At 42.3% G+C, this 16,547-nt stretch overlaps 2 protein-coding genes across 6 annotated transcripts; one reads left to right on the plus strand and one right to left on the minus strand.

The window, feature by feature from the left end:
- Positions 1-181: 181 nt before the first annotated feature.
- On the minus strand, positions 182-8,074 carry LOC120893361 (transmembrane protein 170B). 5 transcript variants are annotated; one of them, XM_040295182.1, is made up of 3 exons: positions 7,709-8,074; positions 6,966-7,560; positions 2,825-3,769 (listed from the first exon to the last, which is right to left on the minus strand). In XM_040295182.1, exons 2-3 carry the CDS (start codon positions 7,011-7,013, stop codon positions 3,284-3,286), a joined length of 534 nt encoding a protein of 177 aa, XP_040151116.1. In that variant the 5' UTR covers positions 7,014-7,560; positions 7,709-8,074; the 3' UTR covers positions 2,825-3,283. The 5 variants fall into 5 exon arrangements, with proteins under 5 accessions (XP_040151119.1, XP_040151116.1, XP_040151117.1 ...); XM_040295183.1 differs by having other exon boundaries at positions 7,703-8,074; XM_040295185.1 differs by having other exon boundaries at positions 182-3,769; positions 6,966-8,074.
- Positions 8,075-9,316: 1,242 nt separating this feature from the next.
- On the plus strand, positions 9,317-11,098 carry LOC120894566 (craniofacial development protein 1). Its single transcript, XM_040297226.1, has 3 exons — positions 9,317-9,508; positions 9,672-10,147; positions 10,182-11,098. Exons 2-3 carry the CDS (start codon positions 9,683-9,685, stop codon positions 10,560-10,562), a joined length of 846 nt encoding a protein of 281 aa, XP_040153160.1. The 5' UTR covers positions 9,317-9,508; positions 9,672-9,682; the 3' UTR covers positions 10,563-11,098.
- Positions 11,099-16,547: the final 5,449 nt, after the last annotated feature.

The following is a 16,547-nucleotide window of genomic DNA, read 5'->3' on the forward strand; positions in this document are numbered from 1 at the left end:
ATAAATGTATGGAAAAACGTGCCAACTAAAAGGGACACATTCAATTGTTCGCATGTTTCAATCGAAATTCAACCAGTGAGTTCAGGCTGTATTTATTAATTGTGTCGTTAATTTGCAGAGAGAGCAAGCAACATTTCGGAAGGTTTAAATTAATTTAAAAAAAAAGAAACAATTTGTCATGTACCTTATTGTTCTTGAATTGATTCAGTTTATTTCCATATTTACGCTAGTGCAGCTTACTTGCTGCCCTGCTGATAATCGCTTAAAACTTTAAGTCTAACACCGTCGGCCGTAAATCTCATGGAAAAATGGATAAAATCAAACTTGACGCAAACACAGCTTTTAAAATTAAAATAGAACCCTTTTTATCTTTAAATACTAGTTAAACTGTTCTTTTCTCTCCCAGCACAGACATAATAAACGCAACGAACAAAATATACAAAACAATCGTTCCTTCGGTATGGAATAAACATAAAACATGATCAGTAAAATAAAATAAAATAAAATAAAAAAGTTCCCGCTGCATCATTCTCTACGCATGTTCGGCTACCAATCGCTGATGCTGATTATATTGCTACTAATCATTTCAATGGCTGAAGCCATCCAGCACGTGTTATGGCTGCGCTGCAGTTGCCATGTTCTTCGTTCGCCGCAGCGTTCCCTGTCCTGCAGTGTAGTGCAAACCTTTCCTGGCATAATCAAATGGCCCAGCCTGTAGTGATGTTTAGTGTGTTTGTGTTCCAGTTTTACTTTCATCTTTGGTAGTAGGAATTTGCCGGCCTTGCTGCTGCCTTGGTTTTGTTCCACTTGCTTTGATCAATTCACAATTTTCTCAAAGGTAGCCACCGAGAATGTTACGAATCTTTTGTGTGTGTGGGTTTAAAATAACATTTCCTTACAATACAACGACCCTTGGTGCTGCTAGTCGTAGCTTTCGTTCGTTTGTTTTCTTTTGTTTCCTTCATCTCCTCTCCGCGTAAATGATTGATAGTTATATATCTAGCAGGTTTGACTTACGATACACTTGGATCACTATTACTCGATTCGTTTCATATCATGGATTACTATAGTAATTGTGGCTATTCATTATTGATTTCGCTAGTCCGAAGCCGCTTTCAAAGCATACACACACGCGCGCGCGCACACACATTCACTCGGACACAAATGGACATTCATTAGATACACAAGCCGGATTCATTCTACTCCCTTATTTGTCGGTCTTTCGTCCCCGATGCCTTCCTCCACACACACACACGCACGGTTTGGGCGTTGTGAAAACGGTTTGTTCGCGGCTTATCTTTGTTTGCCCCCACCCCGATCGTGCCATCGGATGAAAATCACATGTTGTTACGCGACCGTTTGGAATACGCGTGGAATTATCCGCGAAACGTTCAACTTAACTACGGCGGAGCGCGTGAGTGGTTCATGTGGCTAAACGCCTCCTTTTCATTGATTTATTAGCTTACGCCATTCTTCTGTACAACTAACGGGGACGACTCTACTTCCGTTAAACTATTGCCTAATTGGTAGTGGATCTCCTTCCATATGCAATCGGTGTGTTGCATTATGCTTGAATTAGCTGTTTTAGAATTTCACCTAATGCTATGAAGAGAACACAAACTCAGACACAAGAAACGAAATGAAACTTCCGCTTTCCGCAAAGAAGCTTCCGCTCCTGGTCTCACGTGTCATGAACGGCTGCCGGGGCAACAGTGACGTATGTTGCGCTTTTGTTTTGTATCGTCCTCACGTTCTGTTCCATTTTCAATTTTCCTAAGCTCAGCGCGGTCAACAAATGCGTTGATTGCACGCGCCTTTGCGTTTTCCCTTTGGCGTGATGTGATTTGATGTGTTGTGATGTGTTTCGTTTCTGTCTTTACTATCAGTGGGGAGGTTAAGTTTCCTTTTTCCCATTATTTCTTCCCTACCGCCTATGTGTTATGCATATTACTGTTTACAGGCTACAGCTACGTTTCAAAAAATCATTGGTGCCCCTCTTATACCTTAGAGAAATTTTGATTTCCACCGCCACCACCGCCGGTACTCTAACCAACTGACGGAATAGGAATAACAAAATGAAAAAAAGCCAACGTATTCGTGCCTTTCCTTTTTATCGCGAATTTTCCCCTCCCAAAACGCGTTCAATATCACATTCATACCAACATGGCTTGCAGCAAAATACCAGTCTTCCAACGAGGATGAGCCCACCCTCCGCACGGGTCATTACACAAGTGTGTAAGTGTGTACAGGACAGGTGTAGCAGTGGATGAGTAGTTTGTTGAAAGGGTAATCCCCGACCCCGGATGGAGGAAAGAAAAATGGGGGTAGGGAAGGGGAGAATAAAGGGGGGAGACAAATGGATAGGCAGGTTGGCCAGCAGGTTGATGGCGGTCGGTCCCTTACAGTGTGGCCAGGATGCGCGTAAACCCGAAGCAGGCGGACACGATGGTCTGCCCGACGCCCCAGATCATGGCCGCGATCGGCGACATCTGAAAGTTGGAGGCTCGGTGTACAAAGGCAATGACGGTACTGTTGACGACGCCACCGGTCGCCGGCGACAGGACGCCCATCACGAAGATGAAGATGGAAAAGAAGCGCCCGAACTTGTGCTTGCGCAACGTCACGAACGCGATGACCGCCGCGCACGTGTGCACGAAGATGGACGAGAAGAGGGCCCACAGAAAGATGTGGTACCACATCTCGACGAACGTGCGCAGCGACGACGTACCGACACCCTTCAGACCGATCACATTCGCTATCGTGTCCAGCTCCGAGATACCACCGCCACTGCTGTCCTTGCCATAGTACATCATCGCTGGTGCGCTTTCAGAAGCGGTCGTTGAAATCGGTCACCCTCTGATTGCTTCCAACTGGGATGATGCGAGTGGCTCTTAAATCTCAAACGAGTCGCCGGTAGTCGTTTGCTTCGTCTCGAGTAGGACAAATAGTATCTTCTGCCACAGAAATGCCCTTCGACCCTTTTGTTCGCACTCTATACGTAGTGGTGCGTTTACTTTTCTAAATCCTTTTTCTGCCCTAAAATTATGATATACACATCAAGGAGTGTTTATAGAACGATAGGAATGAGATGGGTGGGACTAAGACGATACAAGAGGCTACGCCGGTTCCCTGTTGATGATGGCAAATCACACACGGAACACACTTGCTGCTGTTATAAGTGAATAACACACGACTAAAGCCGCGATGTCGTCACTAAGGGGATTGCGACTCTGCAATCCTAGTAGATCGAGACAGCGGTGCGCTTCACTATCTCGTTCGGGCTTTACAATAGCCTGGTGCACCAATAGTTCTGCTGCCTACGATCGATCTTCGACGTTGACGGTACCTTTCGCACTGCTGTTGCTGATCGGTAGGGACTGTGGGCTTCGTAAATGAGTCTACCCTTCTTCCGGGTGGCTTCTTCTCTGCTGTATCGCTGTGTCGACTGCCCTCCTTTCAGGACGATTAAAATTGACATAGACTTTGGCTGCGACAGCCACACGTTGGGCGACAAACACGATGACGCTAGCAATCGGGACGCAGCAACCAGCGCTCGCTCAGAAGGCTGCGGCGGTACGGTTGACGGCAAATGCACGCACGGTTTTACAGACTGTAGTAGCCTAGGGGATGTTGTTATCGACGGACTGCTGCTGCTCTGATGGTCCAGCAGTACGGTGGCAACGCGTGCAGCAGCGGCGACAGCGGCAGAAGATGATGGTCGCAGCAGATAGTGCGGTACTATCGCACCACTGTGCACCATTGTGTGGTTCTGTAAGCAGTACGGGAAAAAAGGTAAACACAATCAGATTAATATACATTTGCTAGAGTGATACATGTCGGCGTTCGATTTATAAATTAACGTTTAGGAAAGCATACATTAGTAGGACTGTGCCGTTATTCTTGGGTGTTACTAGAATCGTGCATTTCGTTATCAAAATCTAATTGGATTGATAAGCATTCTTCGTATTGCATTCTTCATATCAAGCTTAGGCACTTTCAAGTGTGACTGCTCAAACCAACAAGATAAATCTTTATACAGTGGTAGCACTTCCCCTAAGTGCACCATTATATTTTTGCAATTTTTGTCTAATATTTTTTTATTTGATTTCAAATAATAAATAACAAACGGAGTAATCAATTTTTGAAAAGAAATTGCTGACACATTTGAATGGCTGTTTAACTGAACATTCAATTTTACCATTTTATTAATATTACCTATTAGTGTAGGCTCAAATAAACAAACAGAACCAAAAAACACCAAAACACATGTCAGAATGTTGGTTCCTACGGGATGTTTTCATAATAGGATTATTCCTATTGCATTGATGATGGGAATGATGAGATAAAAATAAAATTCAAAAAATATGTGCAGCTTGAATTGAGTAGGGGAAAGCGGGACAAAATGGGCAACTTCTATTTAAGCATTATTTCACTACAAAGATGCATTCCAATGCTTAAAATGTATTCATTGGAGTGTCGTGGTACAGTCGTCAACTCCATTCCCGGTGTCTGCTTTTAGGGATTCAGTCGTTGAAAAAGCGCCGTGAGATAGCTAAATGCCTTTTTATATCAGGACTACTTAACCACCACATTGATGCTCCTACTCTATTAGCTACGATAGAATTTAACGCGCCATCTAGGAATCTACGTACACGTCAATTCATATCCGTCCCTCGTTATAGAACTCGTTTTGGCCAGTCTGATCCTATGTCAGCTATGTGTCGAACTTTCATAAATAAATTTGATTTATTTGATTTCAATATGCCACAGAATGTTTTTAGAGATAGACTCCGGACACAACTTACGTAATAATTTTATTTTCAAAATACATTTTCTATTCTTGTGCACCTGTTCTCCCCGATCGATTTATGTACCTTACATAGTCTATAAGCACTAATTTAAGTACATTCATGTAGGATCTTCAAGATCCCGATGGATTAATCAATAAACATATAAACATATAAACTCGTACGACTTAACAACATCCCCGTCATGGGTTCAAGCTCCAAATAGACCGTGCCGCCATACGTCTGACTGTCCTGCTATGGGGGGTAATCCAAAAGTCATTGAAAGTCAACCCCACAAGTGGTACAGACAGGCCTTGTCCTACACAACGGTTGTTGAGCCCAAAAGAAGAAGAAGAGTGATAATAATAATAACAAATAACCAAGTAAAATGCAAAATAAGATTTAGTAGCATATTGATGTAATTTTGTTACTTCGAAAATAAGCTTAAACCAATGTAACAGAGATGCGTGAAAGTTTTACATGGTAAATTTTTAAAGATATGATATTTCTATACTATTTGTCCCAATAAAGCAAGGCAATTGAATGCGTATTTTTACAAATATAACAAAAAATACAAAAATGCTTCACGTGGAGCAAAATGAGCAGATGCTTTTGACATATGGCGCTTGGTGAGGCTATGGTGTTGTATTTGTCCCTACAATAATGTTAACAGGCACAGCTTCAAAAGATTCGATTTTGTAGATTGAAACGTTTAAAAACTGTTTTAATTTTGATAACATATCTTTTGAAGAATTTTAAAGGCTTTCTTGAACAGAAAAACAAACCATAGAATAGTTATGAGAATAAATTTCACGGCAATTTTAAACCATAGATATATGGTGGAGGCATGTAATAATGTAAGAATAATTTGTGTGTTGTGGCATATTCAAAGGAATATTTAGTAATCTGCTTAACATGCCCATTTTGCACCGCTTTCCTCTATAAATTTACCAGAATTTTTGTTGTGTAGCCCTGTAGCCAAGCCAAATTAACTAGTGGCAATTGCGTTGGCTACCAACAAACAAATATAATTACTAAAACGAAAAGTTCGTCATTTAAAAAACTGTGATCGGCACGTGATTGGTGTAGTGATGTGCTCTTTGGAGCGCACCCACGACTATAATTAAAATCCGGTTATCGTTAGTCTGATTCCGACTTTGGCAAAATCCGAACCACTAATTCTGGGCGGAGTCGTCCGGAATCGTCCGAAGTCGTCCGGAGTCGTTCGGTGTCGTTCGGAGTCATCCGGAGTCATCCGGAGACGTCCGAAGTCATCCGGAGTCGTTCGGAGTTCGGAGTTGGCCTGAAACAACCGGAATCGGAGTCGTTCTAAGTCGTCTAGAGTCAATCGGAGTTAACCGGAAACGTAGTTGGTCAGAGTCAACAGGAGCCGTCCGGTGCAATGTGCTTGTGATTAGGCATTTCATTTCGTTGTGTTTTTTTCTTTTACTTTGCGCGTGCACTTTGTATATAGGCCTTTGTGCCGAAGGCTAACTTTGACCGATTCCAGACGACTTCGGCTCCAACCGATTCCGGACGACTCCGGACAATTCCGAACGACTCCGGACGACTCCAAACAACTCCGCACGACTCCAGACGACTCCGGGTGATTCCGAACGATTCCGAATGACTCCGGATAATGCTGTGTGGACCTACCTTCCGGAGTCGGTTCCGAAATTATCGGAGTCGGATCGGAGTCGACACCGGATTTTTGCCTACTTTACCCATCACTAGATTGGTGTTGCAAGAATGCCAGAAAACGTGAACATTTTACACGGATTCTGTAAAACTAAGAAAGGAGCAGCAGATGTTTAGATTTTCTACTCGGCATCCTATATTCACACGGTCAGTAACAAACAGTTGCTTGACAATTTTGAAAACGCATTTGACAACGATGGGAAAATTTGTGACAATTATTAGCTATTAACACAACGAATTAAGGCGAGAATTTATATTGCAACATATTACGAATTACGAAAATAATGATAACAATGCGATTTGACAATTGACATGATGAAAATTTAAAGCGCTTATAACAATTTCTATCACTGTATCTTCGCGTGTATTGTGCACAAGTTGTGCTGCATCCAAATATCCTTGCCTGTTTCCATCCCAAAGGAAGAAGGTAAAATAAAACAAGAAACTAAAAATTAAGGCGAAATAACAAATGCTCTGTACCTTTGTATCAGTATGTTTTCCTGCTACAGTTCCTCCCACTGTCCTCATCCGCTGGATTCTCCATTTATCGTACACCAGATGACTAATGCCCTGTTTGGTTGATGCTATCGACGCACTGGACACAGGAATCGCTCGGTTTCAGCCGTGGACTAATTTTGCTGTTTCGGTGTTCGGGGTGGTGCTGCTGCTCTGTCGCGGTACTGGGAACGGAAAACTTAAAAACAATGTTCATACATCGCTTTTACGGCCACTTGAAGATTGTACGCGCAGTTTAGGCGGTGCTGGAGTTGGTCGCAGAGTTGGTAGTTTTGTTTCGGCGAAGGTACTAGGGGGCGGTAAACTTTTTATTCCACTGTACACCAATTACTTCGGCCTACTTTGGAGCAACGGGCCCTCACCCGCTCGGAGGAAGTTGTTGCAATAGTTATTGTTGCTGTTGTTGCTGCCGTTCTTTCTTTGCTATGATGCCAAATCGTACTGCGGCTTCATTAAACTTTTTCACTTTCCAATCGATCCATTCCGCCCCAACTGTTTTTCACTTTTCCTTCGTTTACCGTCTCGTCGTTTACGGCCCTTTCGCTAATAAAGCACACGGCTGCTCCGTGCACCACACAGGACACAGTATTTCATTGAATCACAATTACAGTGGTGCAACAATGCTGCGGAAGCACAGATTTTCGACCTTTGAGCTGAGTATTTTCCAATGCGATGAAAAGGCAAACAACAAAAAAACATACACTTACACACGCACATACACACACACTAGGCAGCAGGTCCACCCTTCTCAAAACACTGCAACGATATATCGAACGGCACCACACAAACGAACGAACCGCAAATACGTTCCCCCCTTTCGCTGACGACAACACACTGGGGAATCGTTCCTTTTTAGGAGGGCAAACCTTTGGAGAGGACGAAAAGTTCACGCACTATCGCGAACCATTGCCATTTTTTTTTAATACAAAACAGTCAAAGTATGTACACGCCAAAGAGACACAAAACGTTTGTTGAGCGTAGAAAAGTGTGTGACAGGGCTTCTTCTTCCACTTCTTTTTGGCTCGATAGCAATCGCACACACAGTTGTTTGTATCGCAGGCACACGCTCGGTGGAATGGATGTGTGTGTATGTGTGAGTGTGTGTATTTATTTATACGTCACCTGGTTGACAGTCGATAGCAGTGTGGCCAGATCATAATGGTGGTTTTCGGCAGGAGCACCAAATTGTAATCGGAAATTTTTGATAGGAGTTTCAGATGTTTTTGGTAGTTTTCGGTAGGTATAGAAGTTTAAAACGCAGTTAACATGAAGTGTTAAGTAGGGAGGGGGGGGGGTACTAATGTGCAAAATGAAAGTTCCATATCACGAGTAATACATCCGTTATTTATTTAAAGGAGATGGTTTAGATTTGGTTCATAGCGATAACACGAATGTAAGCTTTTCTGAAGTGTCGATCTGAAAATTGTACTATGGATTCCAAGCAAACAAAGTATTAAGATCCAAGTGCCAAGTGCTACAAATCCACTAAACGACCACTAAACGGGTTCTTAACGACACAAGCTCTCTACCTAAACGGAATAGAGAAAGACTTCGTTTAGCAGACGGTGAACGACTGATGCATTCTAAAAATAAAAGCTGGTAGCGCCATCTGTTGGTGTGACACTCAACCAGTGGAGCGCTTTCTGCTTCTTCGCTTTGAGAGCTTTCTGCTTCCCTCTGTACTGTTATATGGTTTTGCATTGATATTATGCATCGCTAGAACTAGAACGGCGATACGATTGTTTAAATACTAAACTCCAATGGAAACCACCAAGTGAAGAATTGAGTAATGCTTGTTGGTGTTGATACCCAATTATCTGACCACACGATCATTCATGTAGATTTTTGCTCAGAAAGTAAGAAGGCTATATAGGTTATGATTAGATGAAGCTGGTCGAAACACATTGCAAGAAAAGGACCGCAATATAATGATGAGTAACAATACGCCATTTATTAAGCAAACCAGTTAAGCTAGGGAGCATTCATTTTTTGTTCTATGGATGTTTAATTTTCCAGTTGTTTAAGCTTCATATGTGGCGCTTGGGTTGTTCTGGTCGCTAATGATTTCAATATCTTGAAAATAAGTTTAATGCTTAAACTGTTTGGGAATATAGTTTTAGGTTTTTTTGGTGAGTATCATGAAAAAAATCGATAGTTTTAGGGTGCTCATCTGTGCATCAGTAGGCATTTCAAAAATCGGTAGGAATTCACATAATTCGTTATTTCTGGTCACTCTGGTGGATAGCGCCCATTCGTATATGCGCGAGAGTCGAGTACTGCAGATTGGGCGCCCGAAGCGGGGCCGAAGTTTGACAATACAGCGAGAATCATTGCGCTTCCATCTGTTTCACTCTTTGTCCACAAAGTGCGAGTTGGTTCTAGATTTTGGCCGGCTTTTGCTTCAAATAAAACTTTTCAATTAGGCAACTCTTAGTGCTGGTGAACGAAAATTTGTAACAGACTATCGGAAAGTACTGTAAGAAGAACAAACACACAACGTTGCAAAGGTGCGTTGTTTTGCCTATACGCTTGCCGAGAAGCAATTCAATCACTTCTGCTTGTGGCTTTCTTCGGGCGTGACGGAAGGCGTTATCCTTTTTGACGTCCTTCCGACCAGCTTTTTTTTTAAGGAAATGCTCTATAAGCTTATGTTTTTCATCTTTGCAACAGGTCCGCAAACTATGAACCAGGAGGATTACCCGAGCGACAGTGATGCCAGCGATGAAGACTTCCGCCCGGACAAAGAGGTAGAAACCGGAAGCGAGTTAGATTCGAACGACGAGGAACAGGAAGAGTGCGGTGAGCAATTGGAAGGCAAATCGTCCAACGGAGGTGGTGCAAAGCGCAAGCGAAAATCAGTTCCAACCAGCAGGAAAAAGACAAAGGCAAATGAGAAGGAGGTGAAAGCTCACGAGAAAGCTCACCGATCCGATGAGGAAAAGGACGAAGAGTTAGATGAGGAGGAAGAGAAGCGAAGGACCGATGCGTTGTGGGCGGATTTTCTAGGCGGTGGTGGCAGTAGTGCGACCAGCTCTAGCACCAGCAGCACCCAGCAAGCCAACGGTGCCACTTCCACCCGCACCAGCAAACCGAGCGTGGAGGTGAAAAAGCCCGTTACGGAGGTTAAATCCTCACCCAGGCCAAAGGTGCCCGAGAAGGAAAAAACCAACCGTAGCACAGCTGTTTGAATTCGCCGGTGAACAGATCGTGCTGACCGAAGAGGGAGGCAGTAAGATTTTAGCTAGTGCCGAGAGTGAAAAGTCCTCTACGGTGTCCACACGACCGGCGGCACCGAAATCGACCATTCCTTCGCGCAGTTCCTCCGGCGGATTGGGGGCAGTATTAAATCAACTCAGTAAGAAAAACCAGCTGAGCACGCTGGAGAAAACGAAGCTCGATTGGACGAGCTTCAAGCGGCAGGAGGGCATCGAGGAGGAGCTGCAAACGCACAACAAGGGCAAGGAAGGGTTTCTGGAGCGGCGCGATTTCCTGGAGCGTACCGATTTGCGTCAGTTCGAGATAGAGAAATCGTTCCGGCAAACGAAGCGAAGTAATCGATAATTACCATCACGGTGAGTGCATTCAATTCCAGCATCGATTCAATTCCGGTTTTTTTAAATGATTGCAGTACGTACTCCGTAACATGCAAAATCCTGACCCTACTGTATCTGTCTCTGCATACCGATTTAAGCAAAAAGGATTCGTTACCTTTTTTCTAGATGGTGACAGCCTTTCTCAAATTGTTGTGACATAGTCTGGCAAAAAAGATTCAAACAAACTAAACTGACACTTGCAAGAAAGTGAATTATGTCACCAAATTTCGAGAAAGGATGTTCCCGTCTTGAGAAAAAGTAAACAAAAAACCTTGTGCTCAGTACTATATTAAGACTCAAATGCTGACCCATCTTTGTACTCGCGTGTAACTGGGATTAGTAATCAATATTGTGTTTGTCTCTCCGTACCGATCTAGTATAAATAGAATTAAGCATTATCAGTTTACATTCAACCCATAGTGATGTAGAAAAAGCTCTCCTATATATATTCTAAACAACCACAAAACAAGCTGACCAATAAAAATGCTATTTAAATTAAAATTACTTTAGCTCTTTGAATGGTTTCTGTGTTAAATTATAAAACATAAGTTATTAATGTTTGTGGGAAATACCGTTCCACTCACTCCGTGATTTGTTTGTGTTTATACACTAGCTGTATTGGCCCGGCTACATGGCTGTATCAAATCATCGGGATCATCGGGATATCAAATTCCATATATTCAAACATTTGATATGATGAAAGTGCCAGCAACGTCATGGCATACCCAGTTTAATCTATTCTGCATGCTAGTCTATTTTGACTATTATTTGAAATTCGTAATGTTTTTTTTTAATTGAATTAATTAATTAATTAATTTAATTTAACTTGATCGTTTATAACTCAGACGGATTAAGAATGTTAAACAAAACAGCAATTTGAATTTATAGTTAGAACTAATTGTTTCTTTACGAAAAATAAATTAATGTTATCTGCAAATTGTATAAACTCACCTAAAAGTCGAACATCCTACGCGGACATGACGGCCTCTACAGGCATTCGATACTTATTCAGTACCATTCAGCCGGATAATCAGTCCTTGCTACGGGGAAAGGTCCATTCTAGACATCAACCCACGACGGGCATGTTGTTAAGTGGTGCGATAGGTCCTTTACGATAGGTCTACCCCCTGTCCTGTCTTATGTAACTTCTTATGAAGTTATGTAAAAAAATAACAAAATCTTCAAAATGACTTAATTTCTGATTATTTTAAAATATAAAACTACTTTAAAATACTTACTTACTTACTTATCCTGCGCTTTGCGGTCTTGGCCTGGCTCAGGAGTGTCCGAAACCGGTGATGATCTCGCTCCTTCGACTGGCAATCCGTTATCCCGGCCTTAATGGCGGACGCCTCCACGCCATCTTGCCACCTCAATTTGGACCTCCCACGCCTCCTTTGTCCTTGTGGATGGCTTAAAAAGACTTTACGAGCTGGGTCGTCCGTTTCCATGCGTACGAGATGTTCAGCCAACCGGAGCCTGGCGAGATTGATACGCTTTACGACAGTGAGGTCGCCGTACATCTCGTATAGCTCGTCATTATAGCGGATCATCCATTGTCCTTTCTGTTATGGCCCAACCTGCCTAACACATTAGGCCACTCACCGACGACAGGCAAGGGTCTTCGTGTGATGTGTGAGTGTAGGAGGTCGGGTCTCTCGGGAGAATGAGAGGGCATCAATCGGGAACCGAGCGGCGATCGGGCACTCGGTACGGGCATTCAGAGGGGCAAAGATATTATTAGCGAATACACGGTGTTTTACCTACATATTAAGCTTAAACCCTTCCCGTGTTGTTGGCCGTTGTTAAGTAGCGCAACATATCACAATACTTTCACTTATATAGGGCCAAGTATAATTCTGAGCATCTTCCTCCCGAACGCGGCTAAGAAAGTTTTGTCAGATTTGGACAGTGTCCATGTCTTAGAGGCGTATGTGAGTACCGGTACTATAAAGGTACTATATAGTCCCACCTTCGTCTGTCGCGACAGGTTCTTTGAGGTGAACTGATTTTTCAGGTTGTAGAATCAACGGTTGGCATCCAGCATCCTTGCGCGCATCTCAGCTACCATGCTATTGTCGTTGCTGACATTTGACCCAAGATAGGTAAATTCTGGGACGGCTGGGAAAATTACGTTCGCCTGTCTGTACGTCACCACTACGTAGGTTTAAATTATTTATTGGTAGGGCCGCTGATGTTGCCACCATCAGTTTGGTCTTTGCCTCGTTTATCTGCAATCCGAGGCTCTCTGCCGCCTGCTCGATCCCTTGGTAGGCTTCTGCTACACAGGAAAGCCGAGGACCAATGATGTCTATATCATTAGCGTATGCCAGGATCTGGGTTGACTTATAGAAGATGGTTCCCGTAGTCTCCACCCTCGAGTCGCGGATGGCCCTCTCTAGCGCCATGTTAAATAGGAGACAGGCAAGCCCGTCCCCCTGGCGCAGACCTTTGGTGGTAGCAAAAGGTCCTGAGAGTTTACTTTAAAATTATGAATAACAACTAGAACCTTCTTCTTTTTGGCTCAACAACCGTTGTCGGTCAAGGCCTGTCTCTGTAACTCGTATGGAACTAGAACCATATTGGCCAATATTGGCACGCTACGTGATCATTTTGTTAAGGAATGGAGGCTGTCCGAATTTCAGTGGACCTCCAGTGCACATATTTCATACCTTTTATTAAATTTATGAATTGGTTTTCGACTTAAGGTGACCGCCTGTACAGTAACAATATAAAAATATAAGATCTTGATATAAATCTACCTGTGTCTCGTAGATTCTGCTTATTCTTCAGTGTTTCGCAAGTTTTCATTTGTTTCCCTTTCTTATTTTATGAAACTCTACTTGGCTCTCAAAAAACTACTGTTATTTCAATATAAATTTCCACGTATCCCTGTTTACTAGATCATCTCACATTTATTGTCAATTGTCAATTTCTATGTTCTTGATGTCAATTTCTATGTTTGCTCCGCAATTTCGGTAAAGTCCGGACGACTCCGGACTGTCTAGTTCGACACCCGAAGATTTCGGACGAGGCTGGTTGAGCGGAGGTTGAGCGGACGCAGATTTGTAATTGTAATTCGGGTCGCTTTCGTATGGCTTCGACCCAATAGGTGCGGATCGAGACTAGTTTGGAGTCTAATGGACGAGTCCAGAGACGTACAGAATCATCCGGACCCGTCTGAACCTCTTGAGGAACGGACTCACCCCGGATAGACTGAACTTAATATAACTTAAACTTATGTATCTATCCTCGAGTCCAATCGAGTTTAACAAATTGGTTATATTGCTTATTCTATCTTCTCTCTTGTTTTTACGTTCTTACTACTATCATTCCTTCCTCACTACTACTATCACGTGTCGGTCCTATAGCACAGTCGTTAACTCGCACGACCAGTGCTGCAAAATGTCATGAGTATCACGAGATTTTCACCAACGAAAACAAAGAACATATCCGTGGTAGCTTGATGCTCATTGCTGATAGTCAATAAAAGTGCGTCATGACATGCTGAACACGACATGTGAATTCGTTAGTCCAACGCGATACTCTGACTGACAACCTTAGCTTAATGCTGGCGCAAGCATAATCATGATTTTTTTTCTGGCTATGAACAGTGCTGCTAAATGCCACTGTTTCAGTCATCAACACTCATGACTGAAACGAAGCTCAAATCAGCTCACGTACACAACTGAGATGATCAGTGACTATACTCAAACTGTTGGAGAATCAATCACACGCTTGGTGACATTTAGTTTAGCATCCAACTTTTGGTCACTCACTTGGTCACGAAATTGTTGTCGCCGATAATCGCAACATTCTTGGAATATACTTGGCATGTGGGCTCTAGCAACAAAATGAGCATGCTTTCTCCCTCTGTCTGTTTTAATTATCTGTCGGGTCAAATAGAGCGAGAAAATATGTTCATTTTGTTTCTTGGAACCACTCGCACACACCGCATATCTCCCGTGACCATCGCGATTAGTCCAAAATTTGATCACCGACTGAAAATGTCGCGACCAAGTGATTGACCAATGCACACAATGTCACCAAGCATGTGATTGTCTCACCAACTGTTTGAGGCTCGCCTCTGATCATTACAGTAGAGCTCGTGACGCTGAGATGATTTTATTTCAGCCGGAATTTGTCATGCCTATGTCAGTGATATTTTGCAAAATTTATCACAGCAAAAAAAAGTCGTGAAATAGTGACTGACCAAGCGATGGTCGTAAACATGTCATGAGCATGTATTAGTCACACCAATCGTTCTGAGTATCACCTCTGGTTATCACAGTTGAGTACGTGACGCTGATATGGATTTTGTTTCAGTCAGATTTTTTTATGACATTGATAGTGACATTTTGCAGCACTGCGCACGACTTAACAACATGACCTTCGAGAGTTCAAGCTACGTTTTGATCGAGATGAATTTGACTACCCTGCTATGGGTTTTCAAATAAGTCACAGGTAGCTGAGCCAAGCCCACTTGTGATTTAGGCAGTTCTAGATCGCCCACGGTTGTTGCGCTATATAGAATAAAACACATAAGTCTTTCAATCCTTACCGTGTTTTTGCGATTTTTTTTCCTGCTCTAATTTTTTTTTGTAATATTAAAAAATGGATACATGGTTACTGTAATTCTCTATTTCAAAAGAACCTCTTTTTGTTTTTTTCTTCTTTAAAAATTGGTGGATGGCCGTAATCTGATTTTTTTCCTTATTTTTGTTCTTAATACGGGAGGACGAATTGTCCGGATGAGCATCGTTATCATCGGATCTGCAATTGTAAAATCTTTTTTAGTGTTAATTTAATTTTAGAGTTAAAGTGTTAATTTTACAAATAATTTGACTTCGATAAGACTTTTCTGTAGTGAATTTATAGATACACAGATAAACTGGCGGCTCGCGTTGATTTTGGATGCGGTCCGCGAGAATATTTTGAGAATTGCTTAAAAAAGCATTGCAAACATCTATTATTACAACTTTTAAGTGCATTAAGTTTTCCAGTTTTCCATCAGGAACTGTTAGAGTCATCTGTTGTCGCACGGAGCCGCTAGTCTGCAGCCAGAGTTTCTACGAGTCCGGTCGTTTCCGTTCGGTCTAATCCGTTTTCTACGAGTTCTTCCGAGTAGAGGCTTTAGTCTGCTCCGGTTTGCTTCGAACGGCTTCAAACGGCTCTGTACGGTTCTGACCTTGGAATGTTACATCTTTGATGCCGATGGGTGTCCCTTCTGGATTTGTCGTAGTGACACCACCATAACAAAAATAATCAGTTAATATCTAACATGTATGATTCATTAGCCTCGTTTTCATAGCGCATATTCTGTTACAAAAAGATAAGTCAAACACATTTTTTACGGAAGTAGAGGAAGTCCTACAGCATTCTGCGAATTTTTGTTCGAGCAATTCAAGCTATCCACCTATTAAACAATTTAGTTAATAATACTGATTTGAAGCAGGTTCAAACTCCATCAATGAACGAATTGTTACAAAGATGGTATTTTTAATGTGTTTTTTAACTATTAGGGTGTATTTATTATCCTCAACTCTGTAGCTCACAAATCACAGACAATTTGTATTTGCGGCTCTCTGTTAAAATGAGTTTCACACGGCTGTTTCAGTAGATCTTGTAATTGTTAAACTGAAGGCTCGTTTTCAACTAGAGCAGGTGATCTGATGATCGGTGTTTCGATTAGTTCTAATCACAACCTGTTAGTTTAGCCGAATAACCTGATCAGTTGTGAGTGAGAATGAGAATAACAGTTTGATATGTATGTACTAAGAAAGTAATCAATTTTCTCAAAATTGTATTGCTGTGTTAGAACACTTAAAACCCCTTATTGAACAGATTGATTTCTTGCTATAATCATATTTGTACTGCAAAGGGTGAGTGTATCATCTCCGTTGAACTTTGGTGGTCAAATAACTCAACTCAAGATCAGCCTGTTATCACTGTT

Source organism: Anopheles arabiensis, chromosome 2 (assembly GCF_016920715.1).
Source record: "Anopheles arabiensis isolate DONGOLA chromosome 2, AaraD3, whole genome shotgun sequence".
NCBI classification, from domain to species: domain Eukaryota; kingdom Metazoa; phylum Arthropoda; class Insecta; order Diptera; family Culicidae; genus Anopheles; species Anopheles arabiensis.